This window comes from Enhydra lutris, unplaced genomic scaffold (genome assembly GCF_002288905.1).
Source record: "Enhydra lutris kenyoni isolate GAN:26980312 unplaced genomic scaffold, ASM228890v2 scaffoldscaffold25, whole genome shotgun sequence".
Taxonomy (NCBI): Eukaryota; Metazoa; Chordata; class Mammalia; order Carnivora; family Mustelidae; genus Enhydra; species Enhydra lutris.
The window spans coordinates 26,635,190-26,660,188 of NW_019154109.1; the positions used below are offsets into that span (position 1 = coordinate 26,635,190).

The 24,999-nt window shown below is 46.7% G+C and overlaps 1 protein-coding gene across 3 annotated transcripts; it reads right to left on the minus strand.

The window, feature by feature from the left end:
* Positions 1–1,046: 1,046 nt before the first annotated feature.
* Positions 1,047–23,172, minus strand: LOC111151061 (hydroxysteroid 17-beta dehydrogenase 7). Of its 3 annotated transcripts, none has more exons than XM_022508796.1 (9): positions 23,118–23,172; positions 21,191–21,394; positions 17,822–17,914; positions 16,649–16,763; positions 13,123–13,317; positions 9,908–10,012; positions 8,661–8,717; positions 4,370–4,468; positions 1,047–1,658 (listed from the first exon to the last, which is right to left on the minus strand). In XM_022508796.1, exons 1-9 carry the CDS (start codon positions 23,150–23,152, stop codon positions 1,566–1,568), a joined length of 996 nt encoding a protein of 331 aa, XP_022364504.1. In that variant the 5' UTR covers positions 23,153–23,172; the 3' UTR covers positions 1,047–1,565. The 3 variants fall into 3 exon arrangements, with proteins under 3 accessions (XP_022364504.1, XP_022364505.1, XP_022364506.1); XM_022508797.1 differs by having other exon boundaries at positions 13,108–13,317; XM_022508798.1 differs by lacking the exons at positions 1,047–1,658; positions 4,370–4,468; positions 8,661–8,717; positions 9,908–10,012; positions 13,123–13,317 and having other exon boundaries at positions 16,723–16,737.
* Between the last annotated feature and the right edge of the window lie 1,827 nt (positions 23,173–24,999).

Consider the following 24,999-nt stretch of genomic DNA (forward strand, 5'->3'; position numbering starts at 1 on the left):
AGCACAGCCCAGTGCTGCTCTCGGCTCTCCAACCCCACTCTTCCTTCTCAAAGACAGCGGGGAGCGTGCAGAAGCATTCAGCCCTCGTTTTCACATACAGGATGCTTAACTTTATTAAAAATATCTTTACCAACAAAATAAGAGAAACTGTAACCAAAAATTCATACTTAGAATGTGTAGAAACTATATTTTTATATAAATTTTCACTTTTGTTAGTCCTTCAAAATTCTGCTCACTTTACTATCTTCCAAGAATAGTGGTTATAGGTAGGGTAAAAACATCTAGATATTTTAGCATTTTTGTCTTCATATGCAAACCACTTCCAACCATTGCTGATACCAGCAACTATCCCACCTGCAATTATTCAATTAGAAAATTTCTTTGAGGGGCACCTGGGTGGCTCAGTGGGTTAAGCCGCTGCCTTCGGCTCAGGTCATGATCCCAGGTCCTGGGTTCAAGCCCCACATCGGGCTTTCTGCTCAGCAGGGAGCCTGCTTCCTCCTCTCTCTCTTGCCTGCCTCTCTGCCTACTTGTGATTTCTCTCTGTCAAATAAATTAATAAAATCTTTAAAAAAAAAAAAGAAAGAAAGAAAATTTCTTTGAAAAATCTGAGTAAATAATTTTTTGCTGCAAGTTTGCATACATTAAAATATAATCATGAAAAACAGGTTGGTTAGCAATGAACAAATCTGCCAACGGTGTTAAAGGTCAGGCCCAATATTAACGCAGACTACCTCAACATCCGTGAAAGACACTTCCAAGAGAAGAAATAATTCAAGTGCCCCAACACATACACTTTTGTTCCTGCAATTAACTACGTGGGTATCCGTATTAGGACTGTTAGGATTCTAACAATCTCAGATTTTAAAAGATTTTATTAATCTAAGTGAGAGAGACAGAGCATGTTTATGTGAGTGCGGAAGGGAGAGAGGGTGAGAGAAAATCCCAAGCAGACCCCACTCTGAGCATGGAGGCCAACTCAGGGCTCAATCTCTCACCCCTGAGATCATGGCCTGAGCTGAAATCAAGAGTCGGACGCCTAACTGACCGAACCACCCAGATGCCCCATAATCTCAGGATTTCTAGAAGCAGCACATGGAAGAAGAAATTAGGTATAAGACCTAAGAAAACTGTCCATAAGAAAAGGAACAAAGCTCTGATGACCACTCAGGGAGTGAAGAGTACTTCCTCCTGCTCGGGAAGGCCAAAAGGAGGACCGGTGAGTGCCTCTGTCACAACCACTCGAGTCCAGACCTCATCCCACCAAGCAGAGCTTGGGCTCCAGTCGGTAGAACCAATACGCGCATGGTTGGTTGGGTGACTCGAGCACAATTTTGATGTGACACCGTTCTGGAAAACATCTAACTCATATTTTACTTATCAATCTTTTTCTCATGTATACACACACGTGCACACATACACAGTCTTAGAGATAATCCTGAAACCGGGGAAAAGAGACAATTACAGCTCAGCGATTGCCACACAGGCACATCACCCAACTCTACGGAAACCCAGAGCTCAAGGTAGGTATGTGGTGTTTCAGGGGGTGCCATCGTCAGCTCTGATTATTTGTTTTTTTGAATGGTGACCCTAACTTGCTTTTCCAGTTCCAGTAAGTTTTGGTAAAATTTTTCAGCAGTGTCTTCATCCAGGTCCATCTGGAAAAGAAGCAAAGATGGGGATGAACAGAAAGGAAAAAATAAAACAAATGGCATTTGTGTAAAACAAAGGCACTCAACATACATGAGAGAACCAAAAAAAAAAGTAAAAAAAGAAAAAGAACAGGCCTGGTAGGTCAGGCTGGGTTCCTGCCTCAGATCCTGAGGACGTGTTCAGTCCAAACTCACGCCTCGGCAAACCTCTGCAGGCTGCCCTTACACGGCAAGCCTGGAAGACTGCGGGCTTCGCTCTCTCCCCTGACACCTGCGTGTCCAATCACAGGGGACCCCAGCCCACTGAGATGTAAGGACCAAAGAGAAAAAAGTTTTTTTGAAATTGAACTGCCATCCACTTAATGGCCACCTTCTTTCATAAAGAGCCAAGCGTTAGCCGGGTTCACCCGCCTCCAGATTAAAGCCCACATTGCCAGGCTCCACGGGAAGTCACTCTGCTCTGGCCAGTGAGATCTGCGTAGAAGTGGGTGGTCCTGCCCACAAATCTGCTTGGAAGGCCTGCGCACCCTCTTCTTTCCCCTTCCTTCCATCCTGCTCTCCAGAGGCACAAGAATGAGGCTCACACCCCAGGGAGGCAAAGGGGACTGAAGGACCCTGGTGCCTGGCAATTTGGGGAGCTGCCCCACCAGCCTGAGGCGACCTCTCTTCAAAACTGCTTTTATCCGCAGGAAACCTGAGCTCCCATCCAGTTTAATCTGCTGCTAGTTTACACCCTTCTGTTTCATGTAGAAAATCTAATTTTAACTCACACACTGTATGTAAAGCAAACTCTCAAGCCCTATAAAAAAATAAAGCAGTATCTCTTTTCTGGTCAACACAGAGCCTAAACTTTAAAAAAAAACAAAAAAAAAACCAAAACAAAACAAAAAAAAACCTCTTCTTCACTAGGCTGAAAGGCTGAAAATTAAAAAATTTTTAGCATTTTGAACTAACACTTATGTTTATTATAAATCTCATCAGAGTTTTCCCATACTGGGACTGGAGGAGACATTAGAGACCTCGTTCAACTCCACCTCAGAACAGAGGAGAAAGGTGACTTGCCCAAATTAATCAAAGTTTTTAAAACGCTTTCTTCAACCCATTTCCATAAAATGCTAATGCAGTATTCTGGTTTGCAGAATGAAGCATTTTCTCCCTATGATAAACAAGTCAGTCTCTTGAGATTAATTGACAGTATGTTCAACAAACTCTGAGGGCCCTTTTAAAAGGAAGCTTATTAATTTATAACAGAGTTCCCAAGGTGTGTTCTCTGTGTTATTATTAAGTACTACATAAAATGTGAAGGGAAAAAATCATGTAGTGAAGAAAAAATTGGAAATGGTAGGATGAAACATTGCGCACACACACGCACACTCACACCGTGAACTACGGCACCTTCTCAGAGCCTTCTCTGGACAAATGTGTTTTGTGGAAGTCTCTGAAAATGGGGAGTAAAATATGAAGCATTTTTCAAATTTACTTGGCCAATAAACAGCTCTTTGCCAATCTTCTCAAGGAACCAGAATCTCACAGAACATATTCTGGAGAACACTGGAGGTTCATAGGTTCCTTTTTAGTAAAGAGACACCATGGGAAGCAAGAGAATTGTTCCCCTTAGACCTCAAGCTACTGACACAGACAAGACCACTGCCAATTATCTGACATTGAGAGAATTTATTTGTCTAAATCTAATTTTATTTTATGCCAATGTCTCTCACATAAACTAGGCAATGGAAAACAGGAGGCTGAAATAAATCTTACTCATGACAAAAATACAAGAAATATAGCTTTACAAGTTCCAAATAAACTTTCTCATTTTCTTATATGTAACTCCCCATTTAGCTTCCTTTTATTTTTTATTTTTTTTTAAAGATTTTATTTATTTATTTGTCAGAGAGAGAGAGGGAGAGAGAGCAAGCACAGGCAGACAGAATGGCAGGCAGAGGCAGAGGGAGAAGCAGGCTCCCCAATGAGCAAGGAGCCCGATGTGGGACTCGATCCCAGGACGCTGGGATCATGACCTGAGCTGCGAAGGCAGCTGCTTAACCAACTGAGCCACCCAGGCGTCCCTTAGCTTCCTTTTAGAAGACTATACAGGGTCTAAAAAGCACAGCACCAAGGGTTCTTTTTTCCATACTTCATCCCCTGCCTCTTGAAAATACCAATCGATTGGAGCTAATAATTGTCACAGGCAGAAATGAACACTCAAAGGGACGTGAACTTCACCCAGAAAGACACTTCTATGTCATCCACTTGGCAACGCGCTTCTTGTGCGCCTGCCATGTGCAAGGCAACATGCTAGGGAAGGGGTACAATCCTCCCCTTCACAGTGCTTACATCCGGACACAGGAGTCCAACACTGAGTGAATCCTACAGAGAAGAAGTACGAGATGTCAAGAAAGCCTACGATGGAGGCTCCGGACGGCCTGCGGGTCACAGAAGGCCGGGATACAAGTGGACGTCTGAGGCCCAAGCCCCAATCAGTGGGTTGAAAGCAGAAGGGTCAGAGCCGTTCGGGTGGACAGAAGAAGACACGCGCGGCTCGGAGGTAGGCGAGAGCAGACCGCGATGAAAACAGGCCGGTGTGATGCCAGCGACCAGAGAGGGAAACCAGGGAGGGCAGCCGGGAGCCGGGGACCGGTTCAGCAGCAGAGCAGTGAACCGCCTCCACGCGACCGTGCAAACACGCCACCACGCAACCGTGCAAACACGCTTACCTTCTGGGTCATTACGTAATTGCTTCCAAAGCCAGTGGTGGCGCTCAGGTACTTGGTCAGAGGGTTGAGAGACTCCGGCTTTTGGTGGAAAAGCCATACCTGGGAAGGAAGAGGACGTCAGTGATTTTCTTCTTCTTCGGCCCCAGGTGAGTGAGGCTGGCGGGGATCGCTGACCAGCGCCTTACCGAGCCCTAAACATTCTCCTGACCAGCACCAGCTATCGCTGACGTCTTCGCGAACCACCAGGGTAACCTGCTTTGTAGTATCCTTTGTACACTTATTTAAAACAGAAAAACCCTCATGTTTAAGCTGTCTCTTCCCTTAATCCCCAAATCAGAGTGCACAGCACTGACTAGCTTTTTCAGAGCTGCTGCTCGGCCGTAATGTTTCATTTTCTTAATAGATAAGCTTGAACACGCCCTGTTCAGAGGATGTACGTGGTAAAAGGCGAGTCTCCCTGCCATCCCGATGTTCCAGCCACCCACCAGTCCTCTCCGGAAGCAAGCACTCTTGCTGGTATCTTACACATTCTTCCGAAGAAAATCTGTGTCTTTAAAAACACGTATGTTCTCGGGGCGCCTGGGTGGCTCAGTGGGTTAAAGCCTCTGCCTTTGGCTCAGGTCATGATCCCAGGGTCCTGGGATCGAGCCCCGTGTCGAGCTCTCTGCTCAGCAGGGAGCCTGCTTCCCTCCCTCTCTCTCTGCCTGCCTCTCTGCCTAATTGTGATCTCTGTCTGTCAAATAAATAAATAAAATCTTTATTAAAAACAAACAAACAGGGGCGCCTGGGTGGCTCAGTGGGTTAAGCCGCTGCCTTCGGCTTGGGTTGTGATCTCAGGGTCCTGGGATCGAGTCCCGCATTGGGCTCTCTGCTCAGCCAAGAGCCTGCTTCTCTCTCTCTCTCTCTCTCTGTCTGCCTCTCTGCCTACTTGTGATCTCTGTCAAATAAATAAATAAAATATTTAAAAAAACAAACAAACAAAAAACCACGTATGTCCTCTTCTCCTACTCAAATGGCAGCAAAATATACACATTATTGCATACTTTGCATTTTTCTCTTGAACAAGACGACTTTCAAGATAGGTTCGAATCAGCAAATAGAGGCTTTTTCACTCATTGCTAAAGAAAGCCCAGTACCGCATCTCGTGGATGGATCATCATTTATGCAATCAATTTCCAATGACGGACATACACGTTGTTTCCAGTCTTTGCTTTTACAAACCACACTGCAGTAAACGATGCATGCATCAGTCACCTCGTGTGAATCTGACTACATCTATAAGACAAACACCAAAGATGGAATTGCTGGGTCAAGGGGCTGGGTGCGTGTCCTCTTGAATGACCTTGCTAAACGGTCCCAGACACGGGCTACATCAGTCCACCCTCCCCGAGGCAGCGCAGGAGAATGCTCGCTCCCGACGGCCCTGCCACAACCGTGTGTGCCAAACCTCCTCATCTCTGCTGAACAGAGGTGAAAAACAGTCTTTCATCACAATTTTGATTTCCATGTCTCTTAGCATGAGTGAGGTTGAGTGCCTTTTCACGTGTTTAAGAGTTTAAAGACTCTCTATTCGGGACGCCTGGGTGGCTCAGTTGGTTGGACGACTGCCTTCGGCTCAGGTCATGATCCCGGAGTCCCGGGATCGAGTCCCGCATCTGGCTCCCAGCTCCATGGGGAGTCTGCTTCTCCCTCTGACCTTCTCCTTGCTCATGCTTCCTCTCACTGTCTCTCTCTCAAATAAATAAATAAAATCTTTAAAAAAAAAAATAAAGACTCTCTATTCATACACTTTGCCCACTGTTCCAAAAGGCTGTTTCTCTCGATTTGCTGAAGCTCCTTAACTAGTATGAAAACGAACCCTTTCCTAGGCTATGAGCGGCAGCTACTCTTCTTCCACATCGTGGTTAGTCTTTGGAGTGTATTTATATAGTGAGGATTCTGGTCATGCAAAATTTGATTATTTTCATGTAATCAAAATGTTCAGGGCCACACAGGTGACTCAGTCAGTTGAGTCTGCCTTTGGCTCAAGTCATGATCTCAGGGTCCTGGGACAGAGTCCTAACCTAGGGCTCCCTACTCAGTGGGGAAACTGCTTCTCCCTCCCCCTCTGTCTACCCCCTTACCCTGCTTATGCGTGCTCTCTCTCTCTAATAAATAAAATCTTAAAGGGGCACCTGGGTGGCTCAGTGGGTTAAAGCCTCTGCCTTTGGCTCAGGTCATGATCTCAGGGTCCTGGGATCAAGACCCACATCAGGCTCTCTAGTCAGTGGGGAGCCTGCTTCCTCCTCTCTCTCTGCCTGCCTCTCCGCCTACTTGTGATCTCTCTCCCCGTGTCAAATAAATAAATAAAATCTTTAAAAATAAATAAATAAATAAAATCTTAAAAAAATATATTCAGTATTTTTTCTTGCAGTCCTGGGAGTAGCTAAGCACCCACATTCTTAAACTATTTAAACATGTCCCCATGTTTCCTTCTAGTCATTGTGTATTTTAACTTTTATGTGTAAATCTTTTAATTTATCTAGAATTTTATTTGGGTGTGTGGTCTAAAGAAAAGATCCTCTTCTTTTTTTCAGCAACATTTGCTGAGTAGCCCTCTCCCCCACTAATCCGGAATGCCATCACTATCATATACCAGACCCCTGTGTGCTGTGGGCCTGTCCTGAACTTTCTCTTCTGTTCCACTCATCTGTCGAGTCACATGCCAGCACTATACTGCTTTCATTTACATAGTTTTCTTTAAAATCTTAAGTGCTGAAATACACAAAATCCTTTACGGTAAGCCTCCTCTAATGCTTTCCCATAATTCCTGTTTTACAGATAATAACAGGCTTAAGTGAGTGAAAAAATGCGCCCCAGTACTTCATAGCCAGAAGCTGGAGAAGTGGGATTTGAAAAGAACCAGTCCAGCTCCAGAGCCCACATGCTGAACCATGGTGCCTTCGGCCACTCCAGCCAGTCCACGGAAGGAGCCTGAGGACCAGGGCTGCAGAGGCATCCTACACACGTGCGCTAGGCCCAAACCCTCATGGGTCCTTATCTACCAGCGTCTACAACCATTACTAAGCGGCAGTCGGAGGCATTCATCCACATTTTAGGAACTTACAGGAGGGTCACAAATTTTTTAAACTGTGACATGGGTCATGCTGTCCCATCCAGATCCAGTTCATCCTTGAGAGCCCAGATCAAGCCCTACTTAGTGAGCAAAGCCTGCTCCCACCAGCTCGGCTTCCAGTGGTCTTCCTTTCGGATCACTCCAACTACTCACCACCCGATGACAGAATGACTTATTTTCTTGCCTATCTTCTACATTCCTCCCCCCCAAAACATGACCCTAAGCTCCTTAGTAACTGGAGATTTTGTCTTCTAACTCCTTGTCACACCACCAGTACTCAATACATACTTGACCTCCACACCTGGTTTTCAGTATCTGAGATGTTTGAGTCCATAATCTCTGAAGGACCACGTGCTATTTCTAATGCTTTGGCAAATACATGAAGGACTAATTAAAACTGGTTTAAAAGCACTTGCTTTGACAATCCATTTGTGTTCCTATGACAAACGCATTTATTTCTGCAACGTTTACCAAAATAAGAGTGCCAACCGATTCCCTCAATGTTTTCCTTGGTTAATTTCAATTCAGCCAAGATTTAAGAGCCTGCTCAGTATAAGCACTAGAGTGACACAGGACAAATAAGCTTCATCTGGTGTGACAATTCTGATCCATGAGCGCAAGGTGCCTTTGGGGCCCTGGGTTGACGAATCATCAGAGACATCGTTTGCGTAATTAGTAATGTCTGCCACTGATGAGGAAACCCATGTAATCCGTTTGCCACGTGGGATTTAAGAACATGCACTGCCTTTCTAATAAAGTAATAGCTTGATTCTCTAATATATAAACAGAGGAAAGAGAATCTTCATATAAGGAAATGGAGTTAGACTGTGTCACCTGTCCTCTTGGCCTGCAAGACGCACCTTCTCCATGGGAACCGCTGGCCTGGCTACCATCTTGCTTTCCCTGCAGTAGGGGCTCTGCCCCTAGCTGATGTGCATCTAGCTTCGGCAGAAATGCTGTCCACACCACACGGTATCCAGCACTATGGTAAATACTACTTTTAAATTTCACTCCTCATACTCTGTCCTCGGGCTCCTGGTCCCCTGTAGTCCAGAACAGGACCTTGATGATTATTACAGAGCTGATCTCTTCTGTTGAGACGGCTTCCACTCCCAGTGAACTTCCGTTCACATCCGCTAAGCAACCGTACAAGCGACTGCAACTTAGCCAACGTACCAGGGCTTCCGTTCCGTTGTTCGGCGTCAGAGTGAAAGCATTTGCAAAAAATCGAATCTGAGGAAAAGAAAAGAAGTGTCATTCTGTGGCGGGGTAGAACAGAAGCATTATTCGTTTATATATTAAAAAAGATTACCTGCATTTCTCATCACAGGACATTTTCTAAGTACTGAAAGTGGAGAAAAAATTCTAAAAAAGAAGTATCACTTAATTTTCACCACTCTGAGCCAACCACTTTTTAACGTGGAGGCATAATTCCTTCTCCTCTTTTTCTTACACTTGTCATAATGAAGGGGCATTTTTTTTCCCCCAGGGCTCCCCAGGGCAAGAGAGAAACATTTCTTACAAGCAGCATTTCCTAAGGTGTGCAAAGGGGTGCTGGTCCTCCAAGAAATGAAAACAAACACGCAAGAACACAGTTCCGTGGCCACACAATGCACAACCATTCCCTTCCTGGGGACTTTTAACGCATCTGACCACATTGAGAGCTCGGAGAAATCCAGTTTAATATCACTTAACACGGGTTTCTCAGAGTGATGTCATCCTAGAACTCTCGGGAGCTTAGGGCGTAATCAGAGACACGGGCCCCTGCAGAGAAGCAGACACTCGGACGGTGAGGCAGCGAGGACAGAGGTTGTTTGAAGCAGAGCTTACACATTGAGGATCGTCAAAAACCTCAAATGAAATGAAACTCTGCCACCTTCTGGTTCAACTAATTCTTTTTTTAAAAAATTAATTAATTAATTTTTTAAAATTTCTTTTTTTTTTTAATTTCTATTCAGTGTTTCCGAATTCATTGTTTATGCACCATACCCAGTGCTCCATGCAATTCGTGTCCTCCTTAATACCCATCACCAGGCTCACCCAACCTCTCACCCCCCTCCCTTTCAAAACCCTCAGTTTGTTTCTCGGAGTCCACAGTCCCTCATGGTTCGTCTCCCCCTCCAGTTCCCCCCAACTCCCTTCTCCTCTCCATCTCCCCATGTCCTCCGTGTTATTCCTTATGCTCCACAAGTAAGCGAAACCATATGATAATTGACTCTCTCTGCTTGACTTACTTCACTCAGCGTAATCTCCTCCAGTCCCATCCATGCTGATATAAAAGTTGGGTGTTCATCCTTTCTGATGGAGGCATCACACTCCATAGTATAGATGGTTCAACTAATTCTTAAGTCATTTCCCAACCCTTAAGCCCATCTGTTTGGTCCCCAGTCAAAGAGCTGAAGTAAACAAGTGTCATCACTTACCAGCCATATGATGGGCAGCAGCAGAGTCCACAAAAAGGGAGGGAGAATTCCACAGGTCAAATTGGTCACCATTGTTCCTGGGCACACCACGCTGGAATACAGACCCTGGCAGCACAGGGAGGAGCGGAGTAAAATTCAGATTCAGCGAATACGGACGCAGCCCATCCAGGGGCTTACGAGTAAGGGAGATCTGCAAATGAGCCGGGAAGCTGGGGCACTCTGGGCAAACCATTTCAGAGAAGGATTCATGTCTGGAGGACTCGGGAGGAGGGCGCACAGGATGCAGCGATGAGTAAGACGAGGTCTCTGCTCTCCAGAAACTCACAGAATAAAGAGCAACCCAGCTTCAAGCTGGAGGAGAAAAGGCACATTTGGTTACTGGAGTTTGCCGGGGATTGGCTTAATTGAAGATCAGCTTATCGATCATGATAAACACTTCAGATAAAAAAAGACATCTATGATACAGTCTCTGCCTTCCAGAAGTTTCTGGTCTGGTAGAGAACAGACAGCTAAACCTAAAGCTTGTGTCTGCTCCCCTGCAGGTACAGAAACCTCACACTCCTGTCAGGAGAGGTGAATGAAGGGCTGCGTGTGGTTCCACGAAGCCCCTCCCCCACACCTGCAAGTTCTGCATCAGGGCCTTGGCCCGGACCTGCCAATGTAGAAAGATCTGCCCTCGGAAGAGAGCCCAGTTAACACAGAGCCTGCACTGCCGGGAGGGGCCTGGGTGGGCTTTAGTCAACCTGGGAGCATGGGGATTGGTTCTACTAGTTGACTTAATTCAGTTTTTACTACGTTTTACCTTATGTAGCCACTGACCATTTTAACTCTGCTTTTTATTACTTTCAATTTTCTTTTTCACCGTGCACCAGTGCAGCATGACAGTTCAGTGGGCAGAGAGCACCCTGAGCGGAAGCTGGAGCATTTCTCTTCCTTTATCTGGCGCTGCAGAGGCGATGTAGACCTGACAGATTACCCAATCCCAGGGGGTCCCCTTGATTTACCAAAGGTCCCCTGAAAAGAGTTAAGAGCCTGGACTCATCAGAGACCAAAACTTCTCCCCAAGAGAGTAGCACATTTTCCCCCAGTGACAGCTACGGGGGCTTGCTTATTCTGGGGGCCAGCTAGGAAGTTAGGGACTCTTCAGTCCTAAGGGAAGACATCCGTGACCTGAAATCCAGGGTCTCTGACACCTGTGACGTTCTGATGTTGAGCGACACGAGAAATAAACAAGGAGGCAGCCTCATCTGAGAACCCGGTCCCCCCATACGTCACAAGGCTCAGCTGTGACAGGCAACCTGAGAGCTGCTATGAGACGTGGACGAGGGGTGCTGATTAAACTCTAGCAAGTGGCCCGAATGCACCGGCAGCATTTCCAGAGACACAAGCCTTCAAGAGGATGTGGTTCTCTCTTCCTAAAAGTCGAGGAGAAAAAGCCATGGGCTGAAAACCAATCATACAGATTTTAGGAAGCAGCAGTATTAGCTAAATCTCTCTTTCTTGTAAAAGATGAAATCCCAAAGCTTCTGACAATTAAAAACTTAAGTGAAATCCCAAAGCATTTTATGAGAAGAGATGCTAATCCACTCTGACCGTGTCCCCAAAAGGAAGCTTCCAGAGAACAAGCAGTTGTGACAACTTTTGAAACATCTCAAGAAACCTCAGAAGGAGGCTGACCACTGGACCAACACACTGAATTCAAATAATAACAATAATAGTAATAATAAACATAACAACAAAGACAGCCAACTTAAACACACACAGGCACAGCACAGACCACACACCTTCCATCCACACAAGACACCCACACACATGCACATACCACATGTACACCCACAGCACACGCACATGCACACACCCACAACCCAACATGTGCCCATGTCCACTCCCCCCACTCATTCACTCACATATGCACATGCGTGCGTGCACGCACGCACACACACACACACACACACATTCTGAGACCGCGAGCTACTGTGAGTGCTTCACGCCATCCCCCTCTTCAACCCTCCCAACAAATCTGTGAAGCAGGCACTATTTTTATCCCTATTTTTCAGATGAGGAAACTGAGGCATTGGGAGATGAAATAATCTGTCCAAGGATTCAAATCCAGTTCTAGGAGACGCTCTCAGCTTCTGTTCTTCGGCCATCCTCTCCCCTAAGAGACAGGGTTCCAGGAGAGAGAGTTCTATCTGGTAAGACGTCCATTCCAGGATAAACCCAGTCAGGACCATCACAGGAGGCTCTGTGTCTGACGTATTACCAGAGAAGGTCCCGCAAGGGCAGACAGCTTCTTGGTCATCTTTTTCTTTCTCCTTTCTCCTCAGTCCTAAGCCTGGCCCAGTGCCCTAAACATGGTAGCTCTTTGGTAAATATTAGTGGAATTAAATTTCTCCAGTCCTACACTCAAAGCAGAGTTAAAGCAACAAAGGAAAATGCGGTGGGAAAGACTGGAATTTTCAGTGAAGGTCTCAGACCTGAGCAAGAGAGACATCCAGAGAACAGCAGGCTCCAGACCAGAGGCCACAGGGAGCCGGCATGACCGGCAAGGGATGCCTTCTCCAAAGACAGACCCCCGACATCCGGAGTCCTCAGAGAGAGCTCTGCATCTCACCAAAGATCGCCACTATCCAGAGGGCTTTGTAACTACTGACGGTCTGTGACGAACACTGGGAAACAGCACGGTTTAGGGGGAAAATTCCAAGCCACGGTCAGACAGCCGCGGGCTCAACTCACCATTCACTAGTTGTGTGACCTCTGGGTAAGCCACCTAACCTCTCCAAAGTGTGGTGTCTCCACATGAAAATGGGAATACTCAGACCTATACTCACCGTGACAGGAAAGGCACTGAGTGACACACACGTAAGGGGTACAGCCCCTCAGACATAGTACGTGCTTAACATTAAGTATTGGCTTTGTCAGTGGTGTTGTTCTGTCCATAAATTATAGCTCTTGAAGAGATACAGAATGGTGAAGGAACCCCCATGTACCTAAAAGGTCAGGAGCTAATTATCTCTGCCCCAAAACTTTTATGCACACCAACTGTGATTGTACGTCTTCTCTTGTCCACACAGCAAGAAGAAATTCTGCTCAAGAAACGACACCACATCTTCTAAAGGACAACACTTCATAGAACGCCAGCCCTGTTATAGGAAGTCAGCCGTACTTGGAAAACCACCGCCCGGCTGCCCCCGCCTCACCCAGCCGGGCCTCACCCGCGGGTTGAAGTTCCGGTTCAGCGCCACACTCAACAGGTCAATGGCGTACTTGGAGGAGCTGTAGGGCTCCTGGCCTCGGCGGTGCTGGATGTCCTCAAGGTGGAAATTAGATCTCCTTGCATTGCGAGATGACGTCCAGATGAGCCGGGAAAGATGGTCACTGTGACAGAGGAGTGGTTCCAGTTCCCGAATCTGAGATAAAAAAGGAACCACCAAATGGATCAAGGTCTACTGGAGGAGCACAGGAGGACAGCTGGGACACCACTGTGACCGGGAGTGTCATTGCTGGAGGGGCTACTCCAGACACACGACAGGGGAGGCTACAGCAACCCCCGCAGAGTCCAGTTAGAGACCGGTATGAACGGACGTTTAGCTTCATGAAGATACAGACGGTCACATATAAAAATACATACAGGTACTCAGGTGCCCGTGGGTTACCGTGCACGTGTATCTCCCTGCTCTGTCAGCCTGGAAGCCACTGCTCCAGCAGCAGCAACAAACACCAGATCTTGGTTTCTAACATCATTGTCTAGTAAGAGGAGCCAGATCTTGGGGAGCCTGCGTGGCTCAGCCAGTTAAGTGTCTGACCCTTGATTTAGGCTCAGATTGTGATCTTAGGGTCCTGGGATGGAGCCCCACATCAGGTTCCACACTCGGCAGGGAGTCTGCTTGAGGATTCTCTCCCTCTTTTCCTCCCCCTGTTCAAGCTCTCTCTCTCCCTAAAATAAATAGATCTTAAAGGAAAAAAAAAAAAAAGCAGAACCAGCTCTCCTTAGGGAGATGGCTGAGTCTATGACTGGGGCAGGAATATATCCAATGACCTTGAACCATCTTCTAGTGCCAGAAAGGATACGCTCAAAACAGAAAAGCACACCAATGAGGCTCTCAACAGAGATACGCAGGATCCATCGCAAAGAGCCCCCAGTGGCAAACTGAAATAATCTGGGCAAGAAAATAAAGTAGTATTTCCATCTCAAAGTAGAAAATACACATCCACAAGCCCACAGGAATAAAATAAGTGATTTTTGCAGCTTTATTGAGGTATACTTGACCAAGAAATGGTGGGGTAAAGCCATAGATGGAGAACAGACAAATCTCTCTTGCAGGAAAGTTCTAAACAATTTATGCAGCTAATCGACCCTTCGGGGCATCAAACACAACCCCTTCAGGGAGAGCTACACATAGTCCGTCTCTTCCAAAGAGTACAATATGGAAACGGAGAGAAAAACAAAAAGAGAGACTATGATGAAAAACCTGACAAACACTACCTCAAGCCAGGTGATCAAAGAGAACGTCACAGTGACAGCTCACACCTGGAATGTGATGTGACTAGAATGGTACGTCACCTCTGTGGTCCTCCTTCTGCAAACAGGACACTCAAGTCTAACCCTGAGAAGCACTTTGGACAAATCCCAACTGAGGACAAATAGCTCAGCCAGAATCCTCTAAACCATCAAGATCATGAGAAACAAGGGAAGTCTGAGAAACCATCCCAGCCAAGGGCAGCCTGAGGAGATAACCACTGTGTGTACTGCGGTATCCCAGGAGGGGTCGTAGAACCGACAAGGGGACATCAGGCAGAACGGAAGAAAGCTGAATAAAGTTTGGACTTCCATTAATAATAAGTATCAGTATTGGTTCTCCGACTATCATAAATAGTGTGGTAGAGAGAACTGGGGGTGGGAGGGAACAAAGAACTCTCTGTACTAGCTTTGCCAAAATTCTGTAAATCTAAAGCTATGCTAAAACAAAAACTGTATTAAAGAAAAATCCAGGAAAGTTCCCAGAGGTGCTCCACATTTGCAATGAACAAGTCAGTCAAATACAACCAAGATATAACTGATACACATGAGATTAAAGCAGTTACCTGGTTCCTGGACTATAACACTACACTGCGCTTGGAACATCACAAAACCACCTCTACTCTTTATAACAGCCCTCAAAGTTCGGTCATGTTACACATAACCAAACTGGGGAGGGATGATCTGTTTATCCAACGCATTTATACCTGAACCTAGAATCTAAGTTTGTGTTCCATAGGAAGTGGTAAGATTCTTAAACCTAATATGAAGACAGTGGGAAGCATTCTAAGCCTTCTGATGATTTTACTTGATAAATCCATTCCAAAACCCCTGCTGAAATGCCTCCTTCTACAAGGATACACAAGGATAGGCCATGTCTTCAGGACACCTGTGATCCTTATGCCCATGGCCATGGCTCTCCTCTGCCATTCCCCCAACCTAGATGACTCAAATACCTGATCTTCCGAACAACTTAATTTTTAAACACTAGATTGTCACAAAATTAATAGACTAGTAGGAATTATCTTCTAGCATTAACAACTAATAATTCAAAAAGAAGGCAAAGAACTAGTATTATAAAAAGATAGAGGAAATATTAGATAATGGATCTGTGTAAAGGTATAAAGACCAGACAAGAATTCAATCCCATTTTAACTCTACATTTTTAATTAACTTTTGTCATTGAAAAAGTGACACCATGTTGCACTAAATAAATAGCACTAATGGTTGTAGAATGACACGCAAAGCTCCCCCTCATCCTTGATATCCTGGAACCCCACTTCATCAAGTCAACCACTGCTCCTCATTTCATCTGTAACATTCTAGAAATATTATGTACATTTATACACACTACGTAAAGACAGATCTTCTGTTTCCGCAAATGAGATCACGCTACACATACAGCACTCTGCTATTCCTTCTTCATAATAAAATACGAGAGGCTGTCCCATGTAAGTGCAAAACATTTATCTCACTTCTTTTAGTGGGTCCATAATATCCCAACATTTGCCTACATCTTCATTTACCGTAAATACAGGCGAGAGCTCGAAGAGTTCCAGCGCCAAGGGGAATGAGGCTGAAGGTGAAGAAGAGTGGGCGTGAAGAGACAGGCACCAGAAACACCCAGCCTCGGAGTTCCTCCAACACCAGGGAATGACAGGCCACCAGCAACACGGTCAGGCACTACTTCCTCTAGACAGTAGAGCTGTCCTCGGGGATTACGCCCGAAGCAAGAGCGCAGAACAAGCGAGAACAAGCGTCACATCTCTCACTCACATTTACACGTGTGCCTGGAACTATAACACACGGTACAGATGCCGAAGAATTGGAGATCAAGACAGTAAGAGACCAATTGTGGATTCTTGCTTAATAGAGGCCTGCCCACCCCATCCTATCTGGCACCAAGCCCAGTTTCAAAGACCGTTCCGGCCAGGACCGGCACACATCCTCACTTCTGTACATTGTTTCTGAAGGCCCCTGTGTGTTTCCTTCTCACTTTGTCTCCGCTCTCTAGAGCTGATGTCAAAAGAAAGATGATATGTCAATCGAAAGCTTTAGGGAAGCCATGTTTTCATAGAGTGCAGTGATGCCCCTATTTCAGTACTCCAGGATTTCATGCCAGCCATGATCTATGGGCTTAACAAACAGGCCTGGGACGTGTCCATGCAAGCTTTTAGGATTACAGCACTAACGAGAGCTTCTTGAGCCCGAAGTGTTTTTACCAGAATAAAGTGGCCAAAGACGTTGGTTTCGAACACCTCCTGGAGCCCGTCGGCAGTGACTCTGTCCTCCTGGGTCAGCAGTCCTTCAGCTGTGGAGAATATATGAATCACTTTTCTGAAACAGGAGAAGACAGTTGTATGCCTTTTAAAAGCGTCTTTAACTGAAGATACTGGAAAACACTCCCTGTTGCCATGCCCTGCCCCGAAAATGCATTTTCCTTGCTCCTACAAAAACACCCATTTCTCAGACTGTGTTCATGTGCGGATATAAATAAGATGCAAAAACGCTTCCTTTCCCCCAATTCAGGGAAATGTTTACATTATAACTCACAGCACCCACTGGGCCCTGACTCAAAAAAACCTGTTGCTAAAACTCATTTCACCTTTTTTCGGCATCAGGTTGCAGGTGAACTGCTCTGGGGAAGTAACAGCCACACCAGGGAGAAAAAGCCTTCCTCTGTGCAAACGGATGGTTAACTGCCCAGGTCACACAGGTTGGTTTTTTTTTTACTGGGAATTCTTAAAGCACCGAACACATCACATTAACTTGTGATTTGTTGTGAGATCCATTGAGTCGGTCAAGATCTGGGTGTGTGTTTGTGTGGGTGTGGGTGTGTAATGGAAGAAAAGCAAAACAAAAGTAGCACCGTAGGAAGAGAGCAAATATCTATGTATACTAAGTTGAAGATAAGATTTATTTCTCACTGTAGGTTGTGGGCAAACATTCTTGGCAGCCCCTGTGTTACTGTGTGAGAATACAGTACTGTGTGAGAACACGGTGTTAGTGTGTTACTGTGTTACTTGAGAATCTCCCGGGGGAGACCTTCAGTTCTGCGCACTGTCCCCACCTGTGGGCCAGCGCCCCTGCCGCAGAGCTGGGCGTGCCGATTGCTCCAACAATCTCACTGACAACTCTGCCCAGCTCTGAAATGTTCCTGCTACTGGTCACATCCCGGTGGACCACACATGGACCTTCCAAGGCATCTGGCCACTTGGGATGTCCCGGAAACCTAGAACAACCTGAGATCCAGGACCTGCGGCACCCCCCACAAAACACGGATGCAACACATCCTGTCTTTATCTTCTCCACCGCCCCTTAGTCCCCTCACCTCACCTACCGAGGGAAAGACCACTGATTTCTCCCATTCGGTTCATCTAGAAAATGGACATTACCTTGAAAACAGGCCAGAGAAAAGTGCTTTGATGTTTAGCTGTGGGTTGGGCATGATCCCAGCATTCAGATAGACATAGTCTAATCTCTGAAACCTGCAAGGAAAACACCAAGACAAGATTGTTCATCTTCTCTAGAGCAACTGAAACAAAGAAAACCCATGAAGGAAGAAGATGCTTTCCAGAGGGGACCCATGACACATGAGGGTCACACCACTTCTTTCTCAATGCTGTTTCTCCAGCCACAGTAAATATTTGAGTATTCTTTCCTTGACAGTAGCTTCAAACAGAATTTGGGGAACTGCAATGGGTTTTGAAGTTAAATCTTTCCAGATCAAGGCTCCTTCCGGCAGGTGCACTGCACCTCTGTGCGCCCTCCCACGTCACAGCCCTGCTGCCTCAAGTCCCTGCTAAGTGACCTAATATACTAAATACAAAGTTACTAAGTTTGTGATGACAAATATCTTGGAACTTTGAAGGCAACTGAGAATAGTTATAACTATGAATGTTACAACCAAAAATCTTGAAAGTCATTGTACTGGAAAGGGCTATTCTTTTTTTTTTTTTTAATTTAATTAATTAACATATAGTGTATTCTTAGTTGCAGAAGTAGAAGTCAGTGATTCCTCAGTCTTATATAACACCCCGTGTTCCAACCCGTGCCCTCCTTAATGTCCATCACCCAGTTACCCCATCCCTCCATCCCTCCAGCAACCCCAGATTGTTCCCTATGACTGAGTCTCTTACAGTTTGCCTCCCTCTCCGATTTCATCTTGTTTTGTGTTTTCCTCCCTTCCCCTATGATACTATTTTGTTTCTTAAATTCCGCATATGAGTAAGATCATATGGTATTTGTCTTTCTCTGATTTACTTTGCTCACATAATACCCTCTGGCTTCATCCACATCATTGCAGATGGCAAGATTTCATTCTTTTTGATGGCTGAGTAGTATTCCTGTGTGTGTGTATGTGTGTGTGTGTGTGTGTGTGTGTGTGTGTGTGTGTGTGTAGATATATATATATACACACACATCCTCTTTATTGATTCATCTGTCAGAGGACACCTGGGCTCTTTCCAGAGTTCGGCTATTGCAGACATTGCTGCTATAAACGTTGGTGTGGAATTATTCTTAGAAAACGTATTGTCAGCCCTCAGGGGTGACTGTGGAAGCAGCTGAAGCATCAGAGGCATTCCTGGTCTTGGGCTACTGAACTCAACAGCCCGGTATGACCGGGATCCCATGATCTCCTGGGGCAGGGCACAGGTTACGAGCTATGGAAGAACGTTAACCTCAATCCCCCTTCCTGCCTCAGGAGACAGCTAGCGCAAACATCCTGCTCCCCCTTTCCCCATGCCTGCCTCCCTGTGTGCCTACATGTAGGGAAAGGTGCAGGCCTACTTTACGTCTTCAGGATAACCGCTGTTCCTTTATACCCCTTTCCCACACTTCGGAGACAGAACATGCATTCGTTCAGATGGTGCCACATCTGTCCTTGCTGTTCTAATAAAAAACAGAACAAAAGCCAAGTGCAGAAGCCAGCTGCTGCTCTCTCTCCCAGAGGCAGTCCTGCACACCCCCTCAGATCGTTGTCTGAGAACTTTATTTCAGTGCATGATGATAACTGGGGTGCACGTGCCCCTTCGGATCACTGCATTGGTATCTTTGGGGTAAATACCCAGTAGTGCTATCCTGGGTCGTACTGTCAACTTTTTGAGGAACCTCTGTACTGTTTTCCAGAGTGGCTGCACCAACTTGCATTCCCATCAACGGTGGGAATTTTTTTTCTCCGCATCCTCGTCAACACTCGTCTTCTCCTGACTGTTGATGTTAGCCATTCTGACAGTGTGAGGTGGGATCTCACTGAGATTTTGATTTGTATCTCCCTGATGCCGAGTGACATGGAGCATTTTTTCATGTGTCTGTAGGCCTGGAATGAGCTATCTTGACTAAGGATGAAAGGTTCTTTTCTGCTAAATGAGGAAATATAGTTAAATCCATACAAAACAGAAAGAACTGGTTGAGAAGGTTCGGGGAAAGGAATGCCCGAAGCCTGATTTGAGCTCAAAACTGCTGTACTGACTCCAGGGTTTTTAACTCTGTAAGGACATTTCTTGTGCGGCTTCATAGACTTGGAAACTCAAGGTTATGGAAGAGCAGGGCATATGGAACCAGAAAACCTCTTCAGTTTTTCAGAAAGATGCTGTGGCAAAAAATTCTAGGTGAAAGGACATTTCACAAGAGGTTAAGGCCAAAACTAGAAGAGCGGGATGAAGAAAACCAGCTTTACCTTCACTCTGTAACTTGTGCATTTGCAACAGGGAAATGCGAATGGGCTAGCAACCCCCAAACATAAAACACAGAGCTGTATTCTTCAGCAAATGCCTTTACCAAAAAGGCCTTCTGTGTTTCTACTGTACTTTGTTTTACTGTCCAAGGAAATAAAGCAGCTCTCGTTTCTTAAGGACCTCAATGACAAAAATGTTTGAAGGGGCACCTGGGTGGCTCAATTGGTTGGGCGACTGCCTTCGGCTCAGGTCATGATCCTGGAGTCCCAGGACTGAGTCCCACACTGGGTTGCCTGCTCTGCAGGGAGTCTGCTTCTCCCTCTAACCCTCTCCCCCTCATGCTCGCTCTCTCATTCTCTCTCTCTCTCTCAAATAAATAAACAAAATCTTTCAAAAGAAAAGTTTGAAAATCAATTATTCTGCATATCTTTAAGGCTGAATATGGACTAGTATGGGGCTCCCCACCTTTTTGGGTCATAAATTCCTCCTAGAATTTAAAAATAAAAATGAAGCATGCCCTCTTTCCCCAGAAAAAAAATGCATTGTGCACCTATATGCAATTCTGTGTACACTTTCCAGGGAGTTGTACATCCAAGGACTCTATTCCTTCCTATACCAAGTATTTCTCAAATGCCTATTAGATGCCAATTACCGTGCAGATGTGAACAAATCTTTATGGGCCTGGGGGGTGGGTGTGGAAATCTCTGAAGAAATAGGGTGCAGATGTGGGTTCTCAGGCCAACCCAATCAACATCAAGTCCTATAACATTCTTAGGCACCTGTCCAACTTAACGAAGTTGTTACATGGAGGAGAGATGCAGAAACTGTATCCAGAAAGGAGTTACCATAATGTCCACACAACTAACCATACATCAAGGTGTACTCAAATTCATCCTCATGAAATAATCACGATTATGACTGAACCTGAAAATGTGCTCCTGAGACACCACGGATCACTCTGTACGGATCTCGCCAGCATAATGCCTTACACCGCACCTGTGTCTTTTTAGGTTTTCTTCTTTCTCATTCTGTTCACTGCTGTCTCATGCAATCACGCGAGAGAAAACCCGTCACCCAGAAGCGTACCTTTGCTTGAGCTCCCCGGCGGCCTGGAGGACTGACTGGAGGCTGCAGACATCCACCTGCACGATGCTGACCTCAGAGGCGGGGTTAGAGGCCAGCAGCGCCCCGCGGACAGCTTCCGCTTTGCCCACGTTCCTGCACGCCAGACACACGTGCAGCTCATCATCCTCCTCCAGCAGCCGCTTGCAGAGTGCGAGGCCAACGCCACTGCCAGGACAATTCGGAGACAGAACATGCGTTCGTTCAGATGGTGCCACATAGGAGGCATTGCTCTCTGGTTCAGAAAACTGCCTTTGTCTACATGAGCTCCCATGAGGAGCCCCGGAAGAGGAAAAAAGACTCAAAAATTGCAAAGAAGAAGGGACACCTGCCCCCCCAACCAAACTTGAAGAGTCAGTTACTCGCTCAGGACGCTGCCCAGTTTGCTTTTCTCCCATTTTGCAAAAGCCCGAACACAAAAATAAGCACGCTGCACATGAGAGCTGACTTTTCATCCAGCGGTTTGCATTCTTTACTGGCTAGGACACTCGTGAAAGGGAGTGAGTATATCACCAGCAAGAGCTGAGAAGAGCATCGTACTAGCCGTTTCCCGGGTGCCTGTTTTGCTTTGCTGTCTCTGTCCCTCAAGGGCAAGGGCTCTACTACCCATTGGCATCACTGCCACCGTCCAGAGCTTGCAAAATTCCCGATAAGGAATGGACGGATCTTTCAGTAACACAGCACGAGCCAAGTCCCTCTCAACCACTATGATCGAATAACCCGCAGGAAGAGAACAAACTCCACATGACTAAGCAGCAGGTAAGAAGAGGAAACGTAAGATGGGCCCCAGGAAAGAGCAGGAGAATGAGGGCACAAGTCAAAGACAGATAAACTACTTGCGAAACTGCACAGTAAATGAGGACACCACTCAGATGGGCAGGGCTAAGTGCAACCAAAGCCTGGGCCTTGCCAACAGAGCACCAAATGTATTTACATTTATGCTTCCTCACTGGAGAATAGCAGGTCTTTCCAATAAATATCCAAGTGCATAACATCACCATATAAGTAAAAGAAAGAAACACACAAAAACAGTTGTGACTCGTTGACAAGAGTCCAGCTCAGGAAGCACCTTGTCGACCAGTGAGGGCACTCACATACCCCTGCCACACTGGCTGGGCTAAGACAGATGTGACTAGGTCACGGAAAGGGGACGACTTTAGATGACGTCTGACATGTCTTCTGCCTTCATCCCTCAAAACCGCCCACTGCAACAGGCAGAAGAATGGCCTGGTTGGTGTCATCCTCCCCACTCTTCAAGAAGTGCGGATGAGAAGTCAGAGCAGGGGACAGAAGAGGCCAAGAGTCCACAGGGGCAGCCCTGGAATAACTAGGAACTGGGGGTAATGGCTGTCTGCGCTCCTGCCACGCCTCGCCAGGTAGAGGGTGACTTTTTAAAGAGCGAGTCTAGGTGTCTAGCCCCGTTCTGGGTGGAATGACAACTCCGCCCCCACCCCTAACCCGCCTCACCGCTCATGGGTGTTGAAACTTATCCGGGGCGCAAAGTCCTGCACAGATACGGCGCCCGGAGCACACCGTGGTCGCGACGCTAAGCGCCGGGCACTGAGGTCCACACGGACCAGCCGGCGGAGGCGGGGTCCGCGTGGGAAGCGCCCTGGTCCCAGATCCCAACGGGACCCCCGCGACGCTCCAGCTTGCCTTTCCGCCGTCACGTTTAATTCCAGCACGGGTTACTGAGCGGCTCGAGCCGCCGGACGCCCCGATCGGGCGCGGCGGGGACCCGGGGACAGAGGGACCGGGGCTGGCGCGAGGCCCCGCGGGGCAAGGCCGGGGACGCGCCCTCCCGGGGACGGGCGCCGGCGGTGGCCCGGCCCTGTACTTCCTGCTCCCCGCGACCCCTGACCCGCCGCCGCGGCCGCCGAAGACGCCTCACCTGCTGGCCCCGGTGACCAGCACCACTTTCCGCATGGTCTCCCTCCCACCGCCGAGCCGCGCTGCCGGGAACCGCCACCGCCTCCCGAGCAGAGCAATCCGGCCGTCCGCCGCGGCCACGCCTACGCCACCACGGTCCAATCAGAGCCCGGCGGGCCCGCCTCCTTGCGTCATCGACTCCGCGCTGAGCCCTCCAATCGCCGCACGCGGCGCGCTGCCGGAGCCGGGGACGGGGGTGGGGTGAGGTAGGCCGAGGGGCGGAGCCGGGCCCGAGCCAATCCGGACTCTTCTCGTCCCTAGGCGGCGCCCGAGTGCGGGAGGATCGGCCACGCTCCTCCAGAACCCGTTGGGTCCCCGGAGGGTTTTCCCCCGAAGAAGGACTTGGGAGCAGAATCGTGACACGCAAGGGATATCAGCCTGTCACTCTGTTGCAGGAAGACCTCAGGATAGTTGCACAAGAACGCCTTAATTTTAGCGGCAAGTTTTGGGTCTAGGAATTAAAGTTTGGGTATTATCATCTACTTTGTTTTTCGCTTCTTTTTGTAAGTGTAGCTGCAGGAACTGTGCCCCTTCTGATTCCAGACCTGCTCTTTCTCCTTAAAAAATCTTTGGAAAAATGAACATTGCTTTCATTAAAAAATTTTATGTAGAATCTTGCATGAAATACCAATTTTCCAAAATTTGGAGTGTGGTATGAATCAGAGTATCTAAGAACTTCATAGGACATTGTGAGCCGCATACTGTGAGCTCCTACTTCAGTGTTCCTCCAACTCAGTGGTAAAGGACCCATTTTGTTTTTCCAAGCCATCCCAGACGGGTACTTTTGGAAAATACAGTAACAATGCATTTTAGAAAAATGAAATAAAAAGTGAAGCATACAAAATACAAGTCCTCAATATTTATTATTAGATACAACACATAAAAGAATATTCTGCCAAACTGCTAAGAAAGTTTCTGAGGCTTACTCTAAGTTTCTGTATGTGTCTTGTATTGGTTACAAGGTGACCATCACTAGTCTAGGTTCACACTAAGTAACTCCACACCTCATGTGCCTAACTCTGGGGAACATGCTTTAATCTACTTCCTGGCCTCTTTCAAAGTTTCAATTATTTATGCACAGCGATGATCCCTGAGCAATGTGAGACTGATAACTTCTACTGGCTTTTGAATTCATAGAGGTCTTGGTTAATTGATATCGTAATGGCACTGCACCCTTGGTTTGCAACAGAATAACCTACTTTCCTTGAGGTTTGCAGACCACCGGCCTTAAGGAGTGAAGAAGTAAACTTTCCCAGAAGATAAGGTCTGACTACATTTGGAAACAGCTGCCACAGATACCAACCAGCATGTCTGTTCAGGGTCATGTCAACATACGACTAAGCACCTGGGCACCTGCTTCTCCTCCATGCAGCCACCCCACCCCCTTATCCCATGCCTTCTCCTTTAAAACTTTCCACCTTCACCCGATTGGGGAAGATGGTCTTTGAGAAGCTACTCCACCGCCTTCCCAGGTTGCCGGCTTCCTGAATAAAGCAACCTTGGCTTTCCCACCATCACTTGTCTCTCGAGTGTTGATTTCCAAGGGCAAGCAGCCGAACCTGAGTTCAGAACTGGTTCTCTGTCCAGGAACAATATCAACTAGTTTAGTAATACTTTATCTTATACCAATAAAATTATATCCAAAAAATAAATCCAATTATCTGAATATTAGATTCCTAAATCATTCAAACATCTTTATTGTTATCTGGGTGGAACTCAGCTCCTACCCTTCTGCCATTTTCAAATATTCTAAAAAGACCACATTTTAACAATATTTTCTGGGAGTCTTAGAATAAAATTAACCCCAATCTTTACAGTTTAGACCCAAAGTTTCCTTTTAAGGT

Bases quoted from the DNA above. Each gene is read 5' to 3' on its own strand.
- LOC111151061 (XM_022508797.1), bottom strand. From the start codon at position 23,152: ATGCGGAAAGTGGTGCTGGTCACCGGGGCCAGCAG. The intron at 21,395-23,117 runs GTGAGGCGTCTT...TTGTCCTGGCAG, and splicing joins CTGGTCACCGGGGCCAGCAG to TGGCGTTGGCCTCGCACTCT. The intron at 10,013-13,107 runs GTGAGGCGGGGG...CTGTGCTGCCAG, and splicing joins CGCGGGTGAGGCCCGGCTGG to GGTCTGTATTCCAGCGTGGT.